The 19,284-nt window shown below is 44.2% G+C and overlaps 1 protein-coding gene across 1 annotated transcript in view; it reads left to right on the top strand.

The window, feature by feature from the left end:
* MBD2 (methyl-CpG binding domain protein 2) overlaps positions 1-17,325 on the top strand; it is a 53,747-nt gene extending 36,422 nt beyond the window's left edge. Inside the window, exons 4-7 of the mRNA XM_033164230.1 lie at positions 1,884-1,974; positions 3,419-3,596; positions 15,793-15,938; positions 17,172-17,325. Coding sequence (XP_033020121.1) covers positions 1,884-1,974; positions 3,419-3,596; positions 15,793-15,922 — 399 coding nt within the window. The 3' untranslated portion in view covers positions 15,923-15,938; positions 17,172-17,325. The remainder of the gene's footprint in view (positions 1-1,883; positions 1,975-3,418; positions 3,597-15,792; positions 15,939-17,171) is intronic.
* Positions 17,326-19,284: the final 1,959 nt, after the last annotated feature.

Below are 19,284 nucleotides of genomic sequence, written 5' to 3'. Positions count from 1 at the left end.
GTTGGTCACTGCTACGATTGTCTTAAAAGTGATCTTAATTGGACAACCAGATATTAATGGCTTGTGTAGAGAGCACTGGAACAAAGCAATTATGTTACGTACAAAACTCATCCATCACATTATCGCTCTGACCAGGGTCTACAGGGATCACCGAACTTATCTGACATAATTGTAACCTAAATTGATTTTTTAAATCAGCTAAATGGGAACATTTTATATTGTTCTTACAGTAATCATGCCAATTGTATCATTTTAGTTCCTATTTAAGTTAAATTAAGTAGACGTTGAAAAAATTGTACTGTCATTTTCATAATGGAAAATTACTTGGGGGGTAACAAAAAAAATGCTCCAATTATTAATTAAGGAGTTGCAATTGAATGCCTTGGTTTTCAGGAAAGGAACACATTTCAAAATAATCTAATTAGGTGCCATATGTAAGATCTCCATTTGCATGATAGATCCACTTGCTTAGGGTGGTATTCAGCTAAGTTTTACTCACAGTAGGCCCATGGAAATTAATGGCAATGTCTTAGACATGTTCATGAATTTCAGTGGGTCTCATGGTAAGCAGCAAGGTGGTAATTCAACTAAGTTTTACTCAAACTTAGTTCAACTACTATTCTTGCCGGTTACTCTTATTTTTTTTTTCATTTTGTCTTTCCTTCAACGTGTACTTCTCTCTCTCTCTCTCTCTCTCTCTCTCTCTCTCTCCTCATCAGTTCTGTGAAGCATATTAGACCGAGATATTGTTAACTGGTCTAAGCTTACCCATGGCTGAGCATGGATTCGAACCTGGGTCTCCTTGGTCTATAGTCTTTGCAGATTTACCTGCATGTGCAAGTTCACAAGCACCTTACCGATGCATGTATTTTCAGGTTATGAACTTAGTCGCCCTGTGCCACAGGGTAAATTACAGTTACACTAGGGCAGAATTAGCAATCAAGACGCCAAATCAAAGTTTAGCTGGTCCCAGTGAGTGATTTCCAACACAGATAGCACCTTTGGAGGAGGACTCTTCTTTATGACAGCTGCAGGAGAGGAGAGGGTTAAATTCTCCTGCCACACCTGCTGTGTTCCTTGTAATTATCCATTGCTCTCCCTGCAGCTGATGCTGTCTGCATTTTTTAAAAAACAGCAACAGCCCCCAACAAAGGTGCCTTCTGCATCCCACTAAGTTTGTTCCTCGTGTGAACATCCTTGAAAGCTTAGCCCCTTTTAAGTTGACCATGCAGCACTAGCATATTGAAAGCAATCAAGGGCTCAAGACGATTGTCCTTAAAACTAAAGGATATTAATGTCAGAACTCTTAACTGGAAAAAGTGTATGTATGCTTGATTGTTGCTTAATTGTTTTTGCATCAGTTTAAAGTAAGCAAGTATAGCCGGCACTCATCTGCATTGGAGCAATCAGGTGTTGGTTTGTCCTGTACATAAGTCCCATTCAGGTGTGTGTGTGGGGGGGAAGCAACTGTGTTAATTGTTCATTTCGCAAGTCTTTGTGCAAGAGAACTTCCCGGAGGATAGTTTCTCTTGAGTAGCAAAGCTCCGCAGGGAACTGGCACCCAGAATCTGCCCTGGAAGTAACCTTAAAAAAGAATAAAATCAAGGGATGTTTGCTTTAGTATCACCGCAAGCTGCTTTTGATTGCATCTAAATAAATGGGGCATAAATATTTGAACTAAACCCGCAAATAAACAAAACGATTCCTTCTGCTTTTTAGTCAAGTTGGCAGCATGCAGAGGCTGTCTGTAAATCTTCCAGCACTGTTGCAGAAGGGATTAAGTTTATGCCTATAAAATGAATATTCCGTCATGGTTGCCCCCCCCCCGTGTTTTTGTTACTTTTCCATTTTAAATTAACCCAGCGATCTTTCAATCTTTTCAGCTTTTCTGGGAGAAGAGGCTGCAAGGCTTGAGCGCATCAGATGTGAGCGAGCAGATCATAAAATCCATGGAGCTGCCGAAAGGCCTTCAAGGTAGTCTTTGCCTCAGCAGTGTTCTCTGCGCTCCTAAGAAATGGGTGGCTCTCAAGCTGCGGTGCAGAGGGACATTTTGTGCATGTGTGGATGCATCTGAAGGGGTGGGGAGGGCCCATATGCTTGACTTTGCCCCCAGTGTCCACATTGTAGCTTCACATCTTGGTACGCTGGCGGAAGTCTAAAGGGTGATAAGAACATACAGTAACAGCAGTGGCCCTGCTGGTTCAGACCGAAGCTTCATTTAGTCCAGATTCTCAGGTGCGCAGCAACTTCCAGGAGGAGGAGAGGAAGTCCTAATCTGTGAGCAAAAGCCTGTTTGGTGTGAGGAGAAATTCCCTTCAAGGTTTCATTACAGAGGCTGTCACCAAATTCCCAGTTTGTCTATTTCGTACTGCATTACAGGACAGAGTCCAGAGAGTCTGCGAGAACTTCCCATTAGAAAACATGGTATATATAGTAAAAGATAGCCACCTTAGGTATTTCCTCCTCTCCCCTATCATCATCTGCCACCCCATTGCCTGTCAGGATGCTTTCAGCGGCTCCCGGCTGGTTGCCCAGGAAAGTATAAAGACAAGGAAAAGTTTCTTACTGTCCATTTTTATTTGAATCTTTACAGAGAGAGGCTATAGTACCCAGGCTCTTGGAAAATGGCGTTGTCCTGAGTGAATCTCCACCCCCCGTATCTCCCACATCCTCATTTGTCATTATCATCATCTCTTCTATGGGTGCCGCCATGTGCCCTCTGTCTTTGAGCTCTTTGCTCTCCTACTTTTAAGGCTCGCCACGTTCTGGGAGATGGAGGGTCTGGAATGCTTTCTAATGACAAGGTGTCAGCTGGGTGTTGTTCCGTCTGTTCCATGATTTCCCAGCTTTTCCTCTCATCTGCCTCTGAGCTGCAACCTCCCTCAAACCACTGTTGTAAATCTATACTGCCTCTTCCTCTTCCCTGGAAGGGTCAGGATGGGGAGGCGGTCTCCACCATTCCTCCTCTGCCCAGTCCCTGAAATTGCCCCACCATCTTTTAATCAAACACAGTCCTTGGAAATGGCATGTGTTAGAACCCCCCTTGTACCATATCTGGAGTTGCTTTGGCGATTAGGTTCCTCCGAAGCTGGTTCTTGCCAGTTTTGTGGTTAGGCTGCCCTCTTGCCTCACAGATAATTGGTTGTCCAGAATTCCTACAGTGTTGAGCAGAGCCCGCTTCAAGCTTTCTCACACTAAGCAGGAAGGTGAACTGAATGGGGCCAGCACGGTGTGGGGTGAGATCCGTGTGTGTGTGTGTGTGTGCGCGCCTCTGCATGCTTCATCTCCCTCCCATGTGCTCTTTTGACTACCTGACTAGGCTGTGGGATGGGAGGTTTGGGATCCTTGCCACCGGATCCTGCCCGTTGAACTCTGCTCTGGTGAACCTTAATGATCAAGTGCTGCGTTTGTGTTCCAGGGGTTGGCCCAGGGAACAACGACGACACCCTCCTGTCCGCTGTCGCCAGCGCACTGCACACGAGTTCTGCCCCCATCACAGGGCAGCTCTCTGCCGCCGTTGAGAAGAACCCAGCCGTGTGGCTGAACACCTCCCAACCTCTCTGCAAAGCCTTCATCGTCACGGACGAAGACATTAGGTAAGTCCTTGCTGCTGTCCTTGCCCCTACTGCCGTTGAAGGGCTTTCCCTCTCACCTCAACCAGCCGCATTCTCTGTGGGGAGGATGGAATTCTCTCCTTTTATCACTACGTGTGTTCACATTGCACACACTTCCTCTCCTTCTCCCGAGTTGATTTCTGGATCTTACCAACTTTTCACACTTCTGACCTTACAGTTTTTCCACACTCTGCTGTTTCGAAGGTCTTCTATGAGCTCGATCTTATCTGTAAGGACGTTCAGTGGTTGCTCATGAGTAAAGCGCCAAACGCAGAACTTCTAAAACTAAGTTCGTTATTGTGCACAGCTATATACAGTGGAGCAAAAGATCAAACGTCCATCTCATCCCTCCGCAGAGTCCGGGAATGAGCTCTTCCTGTTCTTTGTCCAGCAAAAGAGGCGCGGGATTCTGAACCCCCGCCTCCCCCTTCCACGTCCTTCCTGTCTGAGCCCTCGGAGCGTGGGAACCTGACCCCGTTCCCCGCTTTCCCCTCGGTGCTGAGGCTCCGCGATCCTCTCAGAGCCCCTGCACCGCCTTCCTGCCTCTGACTCCCCCTCCCCATTGGAGGAATGGTCGCTTCCGGTGCTTGAGGGGAAGGACGAACTGGTAAACAGTTTCTGGGGTTCTCTATACTGCAGACGCTCCCGCGATCCTACCAGCCGCGGGGAGGGGGGTTTCCTGACATCATCCATTGCACCTCCTCGCAGTTTGTTGAAGAACTGTTGAACTTTTAGGAGTTGGGCTGCACTGGGAAGACTTGTAGCTGGAAGCGCAAGTTGGGCAAGCAGTGGTGCTGTCCTTGCTGGGTTGATCGACTTGTAAAAGATCTTTAAGTGGATGGGATCAAACCTGCAACCTTGGCATTTTCGGCACCACACACTAACCAACTGAGCTATCCAGGCAGACAAGCCTCAGAAAGGACAGGAAGAGAAAAGGATATTGAGCAACTGCAAATAGAATAAAATCAAATCATGCATGCTCCCTTAACGTAATGGAGTTGATGATATATAGAGACCATTTCTGTAGCATGAGAGACTTTTGGTAACTAGAGGTGTAATGACTAGAAAACGATGTCTAAAAAAAGTTAGTAAGAATGATGGTTTGAGCTGATCTGTTTTCTTTGAAGGGCCAGGTTTGCCTTCCCTTTTAGAGCAGTTGGAAGAAGTCTTAAATCGGGTGTTTAGTGTCACCAGCCTCCATGCTGCAGACCACCCTTCCAGCAGAGATTTGTCAGGCACCCCCAAGTGTCTCTTGAGGACCTCTTTGCGCTGACAAGCCTATGTAGTGGTTTAAAATTTTCTCGGGTAGCCATTCGTTTTAATCATCACTCTGTATTGCTTTTATTTTATTTTTTATGTTGTTGTCCAGTGGCCTGATGCTTTTTGAGAGGACTCCTATAAAGTAAATAACAAACCTCCCTCCCCAATGGGAGATTTCTGTCCCCCCCCCCCCGCAAAGCAAGCTCAGGATCATGACACCTGCTGTGTTGGGGCTGAAAACAGCATCCTTGCCTGCCCTCACTTCCCCCAGATTCCTGCATCCTTTCTGCCCATTGAGACTCATTCCTGTTGATGCTTAGAATGTTGCACCTGAAAGCAGGTTGCAGAGATAACTTGGTTTCACGAGGCTGCTCTTTGTGCTTTGTGACTTAAGGAAAGCTGTGCCCTTTCTCTTTCCCGTCCTGTTAGACCCCAGGTTTTGAAGGGCGTGTTCAAAGCTTCTGCCACCTCAGCAGCAATGCAGCGTTCGCAGAGCTTTGTGTGTTTCTGCTGACACAACAGCCCACGGCCGTGCCAGTTCATAAACAAGGAAGTAAATCAAATGGGGCCATGTTTGGCCTGTGCTGGATGAAAAATGAGAGTGGGCACCTTCCCAATAAAAGTTTGCACCGTGGAGTCAAGACTCGATTACGGCTGCCACATGCCTTTCTTTTTAATGCTCTGTTTACATGTGGCTTTTGAGCCTCACAGTGGCCCATTTCCAAATCTTTGTGTGAGGATGTGTCACCGGGGTAGGTTGTCCAAATTGCACGGCTCCTTTCCACCCCCTTGAAAATATACTGAGATACAAGCTTTCAATAACTATTAAATGCTGCCACCTGCCCCATCTAGCTGCAACCAGGTAAATTGGCCAGGTAAATGCACTGTGGGGCACACAGTGTCTGGGCTAAGGATGCTTAAGGAACCTCTGTATTTCCAAATTCCCATTTAACTTGACTTGCTCCTCACCTCCCGGATGTGGATTGAAATGCAGCTATTATGTGGAAGATAGTTCAGGGATGTCAAATGGTCCAAAATGCGGCCATCAGAGGCAGTCATTGTTGATGATATCATTGCTGTAGCAGCTTCACAGTGATTTTCTGGGTCCAATTTAAAGTTCTGTTTTTTAACCTTTAAAGCCTTAAATGGTCTGGACTGAAATTGTTCCTTGGACTTGCTGCACCTGTATAATCCTGCCAGCAAAGGTTTTGCTCAGGTCTTGCTTGTAGGCATCTGGTTGGCCACTGAGAGAGCATTGCCTTCTCCTGCTCCAGAAGGTAGGATTTGAACCATTGGCTTCAAGAAAGGAGATTCCAGCTAAGCATCAGGAAGAACTTTCTGACAGTAAGAGCTGTTTGGCAGTTAGATGGCCATCTTTCATGGAAGCTTTAGCTGAGATTCCTGCATTGCAGGGGGTTGGACTAGATGACCCTTGGGGTGCCTCCCAACTCTACAATTCTATGATTCTACAATGCTGGACTAGTTGGGCCTTTGGCATGATCCAGCAGGAGCTAAGCACCAGAGACCTTTCCTGCAGGTCTGATTCATAGGTTGCTAAGATGGGTGGCCATAAGAGAGTGGTCATTCTCCATGGCAGACCGCCACCTTTGGAAATTCTCCCTTCAGCTCTTGGAAAACGGGGAGGACTTACACCAGACTTTCTCCTGAAGTGCTTCCCTTTTTTGTGCAGGAATTATTTTTAAAAATACAGGGTATTTTTGAGAAATCCAGTCCACTCCTCCCCTGCAGTATGAAGTGACACAGCCTGGGCCCACGTTTACTACAGTGGTACTTTGGTTCTCAAACTTAATCTGGAAGTCCGTTCCAAAACCAAAGCGTTCCAAAACCAAGGCGCACTTTCCCGTAGAAAGTAATGCAAAATAGATTAATCCGTTCCAGACTTTTAAAATCAACCCCTAAAACAGCAATTTAACATGAATTTTACTATCTAACGAGACCACTGATCCATAAAATGAAAGCAATAATCAATGTACTGTACTATAAAATAAGACAGTATTGTAATGATAAAAATTAAAAAATAATAATTCTTACCCGCACTGATGATAGTCATTGTTTGGATGGGGGGCTTTTATCCATTTCTGCAGTCACACAGTCAATCTATCAGTAGCTAACTGGGTCCACAGAGTCACAAAAACAAATTAACCGAAAAAGCTTCAAAAACAAAAATGCAAAACGAATAGCAAAAGCGCCAAGCTTAATCCATTCCGGAGGTCCATTTAACTTCCAAAATGTTCGGAAACCAAGGAAACAACTTCTGATTGGTGCAGGTGCCCCGGAAACAATAGCCAACAGCCGCATCAGACGGTCAGCTTCTGAAAAATGTTCGAAAACTGGAACACATACTTCTGGGTTTTCAGCTTTTGGAAACCAAGGCATTTGTGTACCAAGGCGTTTGAGAAGCAAGGTACCACTGTATGACCTGTGCTTGTGTTCGAATCATACAGTAGTAGAATTGTAAGGCAGCACAGGGGTCAACTATGCTAATCCCTATAATGCAGCAATGTTTTTGCCCAAAGTGGGGCTCGAACCCACAACCCTGGGCTTAAGTGTCTCATGCTCTACGGACAAAGCTATCCCGGCCAGACCTAACGTACAACAATTTTGCAAAATTGTTCTTGCAGCCTTTTGCTTTAGTAGACTTTTCTCACAAAGAATTTAACCAAATAGGCTGGAAGAGTTTGGTGAATATTGAGCAGTCCTGGAAGCTCAGAGATGAACGCAGATCTTTGCTGTCGCAAATCCCTCCCCCACTCCTTTATTTCTCCCTTTGAAAATTAGTTTTGTTCAATAGTCTCTACCATCTTCTTAAAGTTTGGGACTAAGCGTTTTTTCAGCTTCACTGTGTCCCGAACGATGTAATGGAGGCATAAAAAGTTAACACAGCATGGGTTCCCCCCCTCTATTATTTCTGCCGCCAGCAGGAGACAGCTAACACATAAAAAGAAATGTTCCAAAGGGTTTTGGGGTGGGGTTTTTTTGTTTTGTTTTAGCAGTTGAAATCCCAGACTGCTTCCAGCAGAGGGCAATGTTGAACCACAGTTCTCTTAATAGCAATGGAATCCTGATCTGTCAGAAAAATAGTGTTTCCAAGGTTGGTTTTCTTTGAAAAGCCATATCTTTTGTTCCTTCTTTGCCTTTCCTCCACGTCACACTTGCATTAAAAAAATAATAATATTATGTTTGCACGGGCTACCTTTGATTCAGTTGCATATTCAGGGACTTTTGTTTCCAGAGTGCCTTCTCTGCAAATTAGCAACGGAAATCAAGCTGAACGTTTTAATGGGAAAGTAATTTGCTTCAGGCCTGCAGTTCTTACTTAACTTGTAATGATGCGTTTTCACTTAAAGGTAGCTTCCTTCAAGTGACTGCTGAGTCCCTCTCTGGTGATATATGCAGGACAGGGTTAAGCTGTGTTAAGCGCAAGATGTAAGAAAAGGGAAATATTTTGTGATATTTCCCCCAAAGGATCCGTGTTCCCATTCTCCTTTGACAGACGCATGTGCTTTGTCAGGATTATGATGCTGATAGCCAAGCACTCCTCATCCAAACATGGGAAAGGCTTTAGTTCAGTGTTAGAGCATCTGCTTTGCATGCAGAAAGTCCCAGGTAGGGCGGGAGAGAATTTCGATTCAGTTTGCATTCAAAAGACAAAACTACCTAATTCAAACTTTCTGAAGCAGTACAAGAACCGAAACACAGGCGTCCACCAGAATTCACAAAATTCACTGAGTTTTGCAGTGCGGTTCACCAGACAAGAAAGGCATGCAAAATAGCATACACCAGGGTAAAATGTTCATAAGCTACATATATTAGTGGGGAAAAAATGTACAAAAAATGCACTGCATTGGGGGGGGGGGTTGCTTTGGGTATATTAAGGCAAAACTGCCAAATAAAAATGTATAGATTGAGAGAAATTTGTACTAAAATGTTGACAAATTTTCACGTTTTTGTTCCTTTTAAATTGCAAACCAATGTGAAAATGTGGAGAACTGAACTTAAGATTGGAAAAATAAGAAACTGCAAGAAACCTAAAGCAGGGAAAGCGGAGGAGGCTACAGGAAAGGGTGTAAAAGGGGAAATAAAAGTGTGCGATGGAATGAGCGGAGAGCAGCCTGGCTGAGAGATGCACTTGGCTGGTGTTGACATATTGATATGGAAAACCTGCCAAGTCTTTGGCTGCAGCGGTCCTCTCGTATGTGCAAAAGGCAAGGGACCCCAGCTCAATGGTAGAGCTTGAGCTTTGCATGCAAAGGGTCTCAAGTTTGATCCCTGGAGCACCCAGTTTTTGATAAGGGCACAGGTAGCAGAAAAGCCATTTTTGCCATAAATCTGGGGAACGTCCTGTCAAGCAGAGTTTCCCCCCCTGTGTATAAGACAGGACTCCAAATTAAGAAAATGGGGGAAGATTGCCCATAGTTGTTGAGCTTTTTGGGGGAGCCTTGCCCAGAGTTGTTGAGATTTTTTTTAGAAGGGATTGCCGAAAATCGCTCACACACCAGAACTACACTATTAACGCCCGCCCAATTGATGCAGCGACAGCCAATCAACACAAAACCCTTGCTGCAGCAACAAATAACACACCCAATAGCCACTGAGAATCCCTGGCTTGCAGCAGCAACCAATCACACATCCCCCCCAATGCACTATCCGTGTATAAGATGCCCCCCAGTTTTAAACATAAATTTTAAACTAACCTAGTCTTATACTGTCGTACCTCCGCTTACGTAAACTTTGGGATACATAAGTGGCAAACCCGGAAGTATATTTCCGGGTTTTTGCCACTCGTGCATGCGCAGAAGCATTCTACTGCCACATGCGCAGAAGCCGTCCCTCCGGTTGTGGAAACTTCGGGATCCGACCGGAGCTCCAGAACGGATCCCATCCGCAACTGGAGGTACCACTGTACACGGAAAAGTATGGTAATTCCAGGCTCCCATATACATTGCATAAGCTTTTAATATACAGTGGTACCCCATGTTACATACGCGATCCGTTCCAGATCGCGTAACGTAACCCGGGCGTACGTAACGCGAATGAACAAAAGAGAAAAAAACCCAGAAGTTTGCGGGCTTTTGCGCATGCGCGAAGTGCGCAGAACGCTTCTGTGCACCCGCACGTGCTCTGAGGAGGACTTCTGGGTCGCGGAGGTGCGTAACTCCAACGTACGCAACACTGAGCATACGCAACACAAGGTATGACTGTACGTTGCTTTTCACTGCCAACTTCCCACTCTCCCCAAAGTGATCCTCAGTTGTGATTTGTATGCAGGCCACAAGATACCTTGTGCAAATACGCATACGTTAGTGCCTTCCATCCATTTACTTTACTCTCGCTCTCTAAATGCCGCTGGATGATTTGGTGACACGTTCTCTTGTCTTCCACCTTTTAAAACAACCTCAGCTCTAGAATCTGGGACTCCCACCTCCACCAGCTCTTCTGCATGCGCAGGGCGCCTCTTTTGAGCTCCCTGACCTGTGCTTTTGCAGAGTTATCCTTACATCGCCTGTGTGTTGCTCAAAAATAAATCTCATTCATCAGCCTTGACATTACTGCCCCCCAACACTACTAAAGCCTGACCCAGCGCGATGTACTGAATGGAAAGATAAAGTAAAAGATCTGTAAACAGCAGCATAAAGCATCTTTATTATTTAGTGAGATGCTTTTTATGAGGCACATTTGCAGTCTCGGCGTCAGCTTGATCCAAGAGTTTTGAAATAAACAAAGAAAGTGCGACCGCTTCCTATCTGTGACATAAGGGCAGGGGCTTTAAAGGTATTAGAAACGGAGAATTTTAGAGCTCAGAAGGACAGGGCAGGAACTAAAATTTAAGACTCAGTCACATCATCCCAGGGCTTTATTTGCACTAAAGCCAAATCACTGTCTTTTTGAAAAATGCTTTTGGCCAGCAGGGAGGGGTGTGAGAATTTATAGCACTGGTGGGATTATTTTCAGGTGGCGCTGAAAATTTTCGGGTGGCGCTGTGGTCTAAACCACTGAGCCTAGCGCTTGCTGATCAGAAGGTCGGAGGTTCGAATCCCTGCGATGGGGTGAGCTCCCGTTGTTCCGTCCCATCCTAGCAGTTCGAAAGCATGTCAAAGTAGATAAATAGGTACCGCTCTGGCAGGAAGGTAAATGGCGTTTCCATGTGCTGCTCTGCTTTTGGTGTTCCATTGCACCAGAAGCGGCTTGGTCACGCTGGCCACATGACCCGGGAAAACTGTCTGCGGACAAACGCCGGCTCCTTCGGCCTGTAAAGCGAGATGAGCACCGCAACCACAGAGTCGTCTGTGACTGGACTTAACTGTCAGGGGTCCTTTACCTTTTTACTATATATCAGTTATTTGTATGTTACTGTTAGTGTATGTCACATAACTATCAGGCTTTTAGATGATCATCTCCTGATGTTTTTCTCTCATATGTTTGTCCAAAATTCCACCAGTCAATTGGCTCAGTGTCTTTTTCTTGCTGGTCAAATGCCAAGCCCTGCAGAAAAACAACAATGTTAAATGGATTCATTATTTCTCTTATTGCCTTGAGTAGTGCAAGTACTGATTTTTTTAAAAACAGAAATGTCCCCCCCCAAAGAACACACATAGAACAACACATGAACCACTTTGCTTTAGAATATCAAATCAAATTCTTACAATTCACTCCAGAAAACCTTTCCACATATAACCATGAGGTGTCAGGGGGTCATAAACACAATTTCCTTGATGCATATAATCCAAAAACGGTTGCCACACATTACAGGAAAAAACAGGGATTAGAATTCCTTTTACTTTTCAGCCAGGGCAATTGCCCATGCTCTGGAGTATCATGCTTCAATGTTCAAGTCCAAGGAAGTGTCACATGACTATTTTCATACATGTTGCCATGTATGGAAATTGGCTAATGTCTGGAAAAACCCAGGCGTATGGCAGTCCATATCAGAAGTGTTGATTTTGGGGGGATTTTCCTAAAAACTAGCTAAAGAACTTTGTGTGTGTGTGTGTGTGTGTGTGTGTGTGTGTGTGTGTGTGTGTGTGTGTTTTAGGGAAAAACAAAAAGAGAGCTCAACAGCTTTGGCCAAACAAACAAATAACTCGCTCAACAACTTTTGTGTCCAGATTTTCACTTTTAGAAATATGGCAACCCTCATAATATGGCCAAATTCTACCTCAGTTAATACTTTGTATATAGAAAATATTTCATACCCTTTGATGTAGAAGGAATGTTGACCATAAGTTGCTCAAAACCAGCAAACTCTTGGGCTGCCTGAAAAAAAACAATGGATTAAAATCAAACCTCGACCATGTTACACTGGGAGTTTTAGCCAAAATCTGTTCTTTACGTAAGGAGGAACCATTTACATAAAAATCCCTAAGGTTATATAGACCTGCTTGCTCCCAGCCTTCCCTGTCCACTATATCTCCTGCTACACAAAACATGGAATGGCATCTAAGAGGTACCAGGAGGGAGATCAGGGAAGTGCCTTTTTTAAATAAAAAATACTATTTATTAAACATTTTTTTAACACAAAAAATACACACGCATCTACAATTACATAAAAATAAACAAAACAAACATAATAACATACATATCTATCTTATATCTAATATTCCTTCCTCACATTGTATTGGACTTCCTCCTATCTCCTCTTCCTGCGTTCCTTGTCAATCATCTTTAGTAACTTCTAAACATCTTACCAAATTTATTTTATACCAAAACTTCTGTAAATATCTAGTCTTATCTATTTTTCTTAACTTATAATCATCTATCTTAACCACTTATCCTTACTTACATCTACAGCCTAACTTTCTCCTAGTTATATCTAATTGTCAATCATACAATAATTATTTAAAATACAGTTTAAATTTCTTCCAATCTTCTTCCACTGCGTCCTCCCTCTGGTCACGGAGTTTCCCGGTCATCTCTGCAAGCTCCATATAGTCCATCATTTTCATCTGCCATTCTTCTATCGATGGTAATTCTTCTGTTTTCCAGTTTTTAGCTATCAAAATTCTAGCTGCTGTTGTGGCATACATAAATACAGTTCTATCACCTTTCGGAATTTCTTGGCCTAGGATGCCCAGTAAAAAGGCTTCTGGCTTCTTTTTAAAAGTGTTTTTCAACACTTTTTTCATTTCACAGGGAAGTGCCTTTCTTATGTATTGTTCTCCAAACACTTAATGTACTGAGTAAAAATGGGTTTCCCACCTTGCGAAATAATTTTGGAGTAATAGTAAGAAGTACTGATATCGCTTCTAATAATATATTTTTTGTGAAGCAGGAATGGCGATGATGATTTATTCAACTTATTTCCCATTCGTACCCCAAAGAAGTCCAGAGCTTGCCAGAGGGGCTCTGCCCCATAGTTTTTAGTGGGTTGGGTTTGAAAACCTGGCATGCTTGTTTTAATTACTTGAGTTAGGAGTGAGGAATCTGGGGCCCTCTCAATGATGTTGGACTCCATTTACTGCCAGCTCCAACCAGCATGACTAGATGGGATTAATCTAGCAACAGGTTCCTTATCCTTGTCTGAAGGCAGCTAGAATAATCAATTTTGAGTTTGCTTTGAGCATCCTGCTTTTCAAACGTGGCTTCTGGGATTGTGAAATGTTACAGAAGAGTGCTTGAAGATGGGAGCTCTCTGCTCCTTTCGGTTATCCAGTGTTCATTGTGCTCATTCCTTTAAAATAAGAAAAAAAGCTCTGGTGCATAGTAAGAAAAAGTAACATTTGGAAAAGTTTTGGGGATTTGCGTTCAGCTTCTCCATCTAGGTTTATTAAAGCCATACAGGTCTTCGTAGCTGCAAGCTTTTCATCGCTCCCCAACAATGGAAGTGTGGCAGAGAATCCCAAGAGATTTTTCTACCCTGACATCACATTCAGTGCTGGCTTTCAGCGTTCCCCCAGTGACTTATTCTTCCTGAATTCAATAGTTCCATGTTTATGTTAATTCTTCTTCCAGAAAAAAAGATGGTGGATAGGTTTTCTTTTCAGCCTTAAAGTCAATGACCTCCAAACTGGTATATATATTTGGCTCAGTTTAGCTGATAAGCTTCCTTCTCAACTGCTGCGTCAGAGTTCAGAAGTGAAATCAGTGAATGTTGATGAGATTAGTGGTGGCTCCGTATTAAGCTACCTATGAAGAGTTTCATTAAAAGAATCACATAATTTGCCTCAGTGGGGAGCATGGATTTTAATTTGTAGCAAAAAATACTGTATGTAGATAGTTTTCACATTGGCCACAGCAGGTGTTTTTCTTGATGTGGAAACTCTCCTCATTGACTTGGATATTTGTACAGTACTTTAGATGGATGTGAATTTGGGCTTCTCTTATGAAATCTACCTGATCCCCAGTAAAAGGTATCCATCTACCTGATCTACAGGTAGATCCTGAGATCTATGGGTATAGGGCAGTATATAACAACAACAACAACAACAACAACAACAACAACAACAACAACAACAACCTACACAAGCAGTGTGTCAGGAAACCCCCCTCCCCACGGCTGGTGGAGTCGCGGGAGCGTTTGCAGTATAGAGAACCTCCTTGGCTATTTACCAGCTCGTCCTCCCCCTCCTCAGCCGGAAGCGACCATTCCTCTAGTGGGGAGGGAGAGCCAGAGGCAGGAAGGCGGTGCAGGGGCTCTGACAGGATTGCAGAGCCTCAGCACCGAGTGGATAGCGGGGAACGGGGTCAGGTTCTCACGCTCCGAGGGCGCAGGCAGGAAGGACGTGGAAGGGGAAGGCGGGGGTTCAGAATCCCGCGCCTCTTTTGCTGGACAAAGAACAGGAAGAGCTCATTCCTGGACTCTGCGGAGGGATGAGATGGACGTTTGATCTTTTGCTCTACTGTATATAGCTGTGCACAATAAAGAACTTAGTTTTAGAAGTTCTGCGTTTGGCGCTTTACTCATGAGCAACCACTGAAAGTCCTTACACAGTGTTTAGAGCATCTCATTTGTCAATTATTATTTTTTTCAGTTTGTCAGTTATGGCTCTCCAAGTAGCTCAGTTGATACTAGCTTGAGACCCTTAATCTCAGAGTCATGGGTTCAAGCTGCAAGTCAGCCAAGTTTCCTGCATTGCAGGGGGTTGGACTAGATGACTCTCATGGTCCCTTCCAAGTCAACAATTCTGTGGTTCTGTGGGAATGCCTTCTTTTAGATCAGGCCTGGGGATCCTGTGGCCCTCCAGATGTTGTTGGACTCCAACTCCCATCATCCTTGGCCCAGGGATCATCCCAGGGATGATGACATTTGCAGCTTCAGAGGGCCACAGGTTCCATCAGGGACTCACTTTCATGTATAAAGATAGACAGAAGACCTTTAGGACAGTAGAAGAAGCAGGAAGTTTCTGGAGGAAGTACTGCAAAGATCTAGGTAGAGAGAGACTTCAAGAGCTAGAAGAGACAAGACAGGAATAAAGTGGAAAAGTTGCTTTTATAGTTATTTCTTGAATCTGGTAAGGTAACGTGAATACAATAAATCTGTATGTCATTAAAGTGTATCTCATGTAATAGTAAACTCAAAAGAAACAAAATAGAACATGTGTTAAGGAGGAAAAAAACAGGATATTATATGTCTACAAGAGACTCTTGTCTCCAGTAATCACACAAGAGTTTTACAAAATGGGAAATTAGGGATGGAATTTATTGCATCAGGGATGGAAAAGAAAAGGGGGGTGTAATCTACACAAAACCTAGTTTGGACCTGAAGTTGTTGTTCAGAGATGAGGAAGGAGGAACTATAGGGATAGAGATTAAATTTGATAATAGAGGGTCACAGGCTGCCCACCTGCCCACCTTCAATCCCTGATTTATAGAGATAGCATTGGCCTTCTGATTGACTTCTCTTTCCACTTGCGGAGATAATATTTCAGTGATGTTTTTTCTCCTCCGGGTTATTCCACAGGAAACAAGAAGAGCGAGTACAGCAGGTACGAAAAAAGCTGGAGGAGGCACTAATGGCAGACATCTTGTCGCGAGCTGCAGATACAGCTGACTTGGACGAGGTTGAGATGGACGATGGCGAAGAAGCATAAGAGGCAAAAGCTTCAGGTACAGCCACGGGTTCCTTGTGGAGCGACAACGCTGCGTGTTTGAGTGTCTCCCTTAGTTACTGTGATTGCTGCTTTGCTGTTAAACATGAAAAGCCTGCAATTTGTTAAGTGCTTCACAGTGCACAGAGGTGGCCTGGCTCTCCTCTCCAGGCCTGCCAAACTGATTGGCTAAAGGTGAAGAGACAGAATAGATCTTTGATGAAAGGTGCCAGGAAAGGGCCATTTCTCAGCAGCAGAGCCCCTGCTTTTGCATGCAAAAGGTTCAGTTCCTGGCACCTCCAGCTAGGGCAGCAAATGCTGAGTTGGTGAAAGGCAGCTTCCTATGCCCCTGTGTCCTTCCTAAGGCCTTCAAGGTAGTCCCTTCTTCTTAAATGTTTGATTTAAACTACATTCTGAATAGATACAGTGGTCGCCGTCTTGCCCTCCCCTGTTCTTTTATAAAATGAGTAAGATCTCCCCATAACTGAATACCTCAACATAGTGGTGTGTATATAGCATGAGCGGGAAACCTATAGGAAAATCTTGACCCACCAGGGAGCCCAGTGGCCCGAAAGGGTATTTCCCACAAACCATGCCATCAGCTGGTATCACTGGACATTATATTTTAGAGCTGGTTCAAGCAAGAGCTGCTGAAAAAGCCTCCATGTGGTCAGAAGCCTCCAGGTGACAGTAGCTGTCATAACTTCTAACAGTTCCGGTAGCCCACTGTGGAGGCCCTCTTCCAACACGTCCTTAGTGCATCCCATCTGCTCAACCTCAGGCAGTGCCTCATTTCTTGCAGCAGAGTTGAACAAGGAAGCTGCAACGTTTCCTGGTTCTTTTTGTTTGCTGTAAGTAGTTGTTGGAGGGTGAGTGTCCGACAGCTCAATTCTATATATTATCCAGAAGTTAGCTCCATTGACTGTACCAGGGCTGGTAGTTGGATACTGAGTGTGCCAGTGTAGTTGGTTATTGAGTGTACTTGTGAGTAAGCAGCCCTGAGTGAAGACTAGAATATGTCTCTTCCCGGGAACCTGTAGCATCTGTCAGGACCAATAAAACTGCTACAGGCAATTTGAGGCTTCTGATTATGTGGAAGCTTTGTTTTAGAGCTCCTGTATGAACCTGTGGTATAGATCTTCACCCTTAGAATAAAACAATGTCTAACCATTGTCATTCTTCTCTCTCCATCTCTTCTCCCCCCCCCTCTCGAAAACCTGTTTCATACCTGTTCTCTACATTCTGCATACAGGTACTTAAAACAGAATTATCCTCAGAAGCAATTCCTGGAAGCCGAAGGCGCTTTTGTTTTTGTTTTGTTTTCCGTTGGTCTTTTATGAAAAGAAGAAAAGGACCTGTGCACATTTATATAGCTTTCTAATAGCATTAAAAACCAATGCCTTTTTTTGGCTCTTTTTTATGTATATATCTTATTTGGAGGGAGGGGGGGGGAGAGAAGGAAACAGAGAGGCTAAGAAAGAAAAAGGAAAACCCACTTTTAAGATGTTTGTGTCTTAACAACTTCAAAAGTCTTGTTTTTTATTTTTTTAATTTTTTTTGCTATGTCAGACAATTCCCTAAACCCAAAGCTGAGCTTTCAATGCTAGGCTGCAATCTGGAACTGTATGACTAGCACTAATTATTTAGGGTTTCACCCCCTTCTTCTCTCTCTCTCTCTCTCTCTTCCTTTTGTGTGGATGTATGTGTGCTGGTAACAATGGATCAGGCAAACGGAATGTTCGCTCCCGATTTAAAAAGAAAGAAAGAAGTTTATTGTGATATGTATTGTACATACAATGTATAAAAGATTTTTTATATATATATACCAGAGTTGAGTGGAAACATCTGTAAATTGACCCATCGCCATCCCTTCTCTAAAAGAGAAATAAATAATTATATTTGGAGCAATTAAATTTGTAGACTGTGATGCGCTATAATTAAGTTGAAATTATAGGCACCGGTGCCCAGATCGCCACATGGATCGGTGGGCAGAGAGATAAGGGCGTTAAGTGAGTGGACTGTATCCAAGACACCCGGGTTCAAGTCGCTGACTTTGATTTGCACTTCTTATGGGCCCAAATGGGGATTTGGCATCCCCAGCCGAGGCAACTATCCTAAGTTCAGCGGGAACCTGGATGAGCACTGTGATGCGAGTATGAATGCACACACCTGCCGAGTGTGTGCGGATCAGCCTCAGTTCTCCATTTGTGAAATGGGAATGAGTGACCTACCTCACAGGGTTGTTGTGAGGATGAACCTAATAAAGATTGTAAAGCACTTTTCAAATGAAATGGTTTGCGCAAATGTTGTAGCAGCCGGTCAGCGCGAGGAGAGAAAAAGCAACTAGTGGTATGGGGGGGGGAGGGAGGCCACGGCTTGGTGGGAGTGGGGTGCCTGCTGCTGCTTTTGTGGAACAGATGTGGGGAACCTGTGGTCCTCCAGATGTTGGTGGACTACAGATCCCATCACCCCTGGCCATTGGCCATGCCGGCTGAGGCTGATGGGAGTGGCAGTACAACAGCGTCTAGAGGTCTCTATTTTCTCCATCCCTGGTGTCGTGGTTGGAGCAGTGTGCTTGACAAATTTGACCCTCATGAACTCTGAACTGAAATGCCCTAATCTGCACCTTCAGGGCTGATGCATGGCTCAAAACCGAGCTATCTTTCCGATGTTGCATTTTTCAGAAAGCTGCGACACATTTCTCTGCTGAAAATAGGCATTTTCCAGTGTTGAAAGAAAATATAGTTAGAGTGCTATTTTTGAGAGATGACACATTTGGGAACATGTACTTAAATGTATATTCTTTTTGCAGGTTTTTGTGTTTTTTTTTAATTGTAGATCAGTGTGGAAATTGATCAGAGCAGACTTCGGAGTGAACACGTGTGAAAGCAGCACCCCCCCCCCAAATAGGTTGATGAGCCCCAACCCTTAGTTCAGAGCAGGGTGTTCATTGCCCTATCCTGATTCCTGCCCTCCATTCACGACATTGTATTGTGTTCCCCTACAAAATGCTGCCCTGGGGTCCCCACCAATTACAATCAAGCTTGTCGGTAGCTAAAATGAGAGGAATACTGATTGCTGAAAGCCAGTCCACAGGAAGACATCCATCTAGCAGAGTCCGAATCTGATGAGCCTTTCAAGGCTTCTTGGTAGCAGGGAAGATAATGCTTGTTGCGTAGCGATTTTTCATAAAAGTCGCCCCATAGACACCGCAGTGAATAGAATCTAGTGGCTTTATAATAATGTGCATTGAACTTCTGCAGCCGGAGCCATTTATCTTGGACTTTGCCGTTTCCAGTAGTCTCTCCTGGCCTAAGTTGTTTCCAAATAAACCATTGATCATGGGACTCCTCAAAGCCCTGCAA

This window comes from Lacerta agilis, chromosome 11 (assembly GCF_009819535.1).
Source record: "Lacerta agilis isolate rLacAgi1 chromosome 11, rLacAgi1.pri, whole genome shotgun sequence".
In the NCBI taxonomy this organism is placed as follows: Eukaryota; Metazoa; Chordata; class Lepidosauria; order Squamata; family Lacertidae; genus Lacerta; species Lacerta agilis.
The sequence above is the reverse complement of the archived record's forward strand: the minus strand, read 5'-3'. Positions and strand labels throughout refer to the sequence as shown.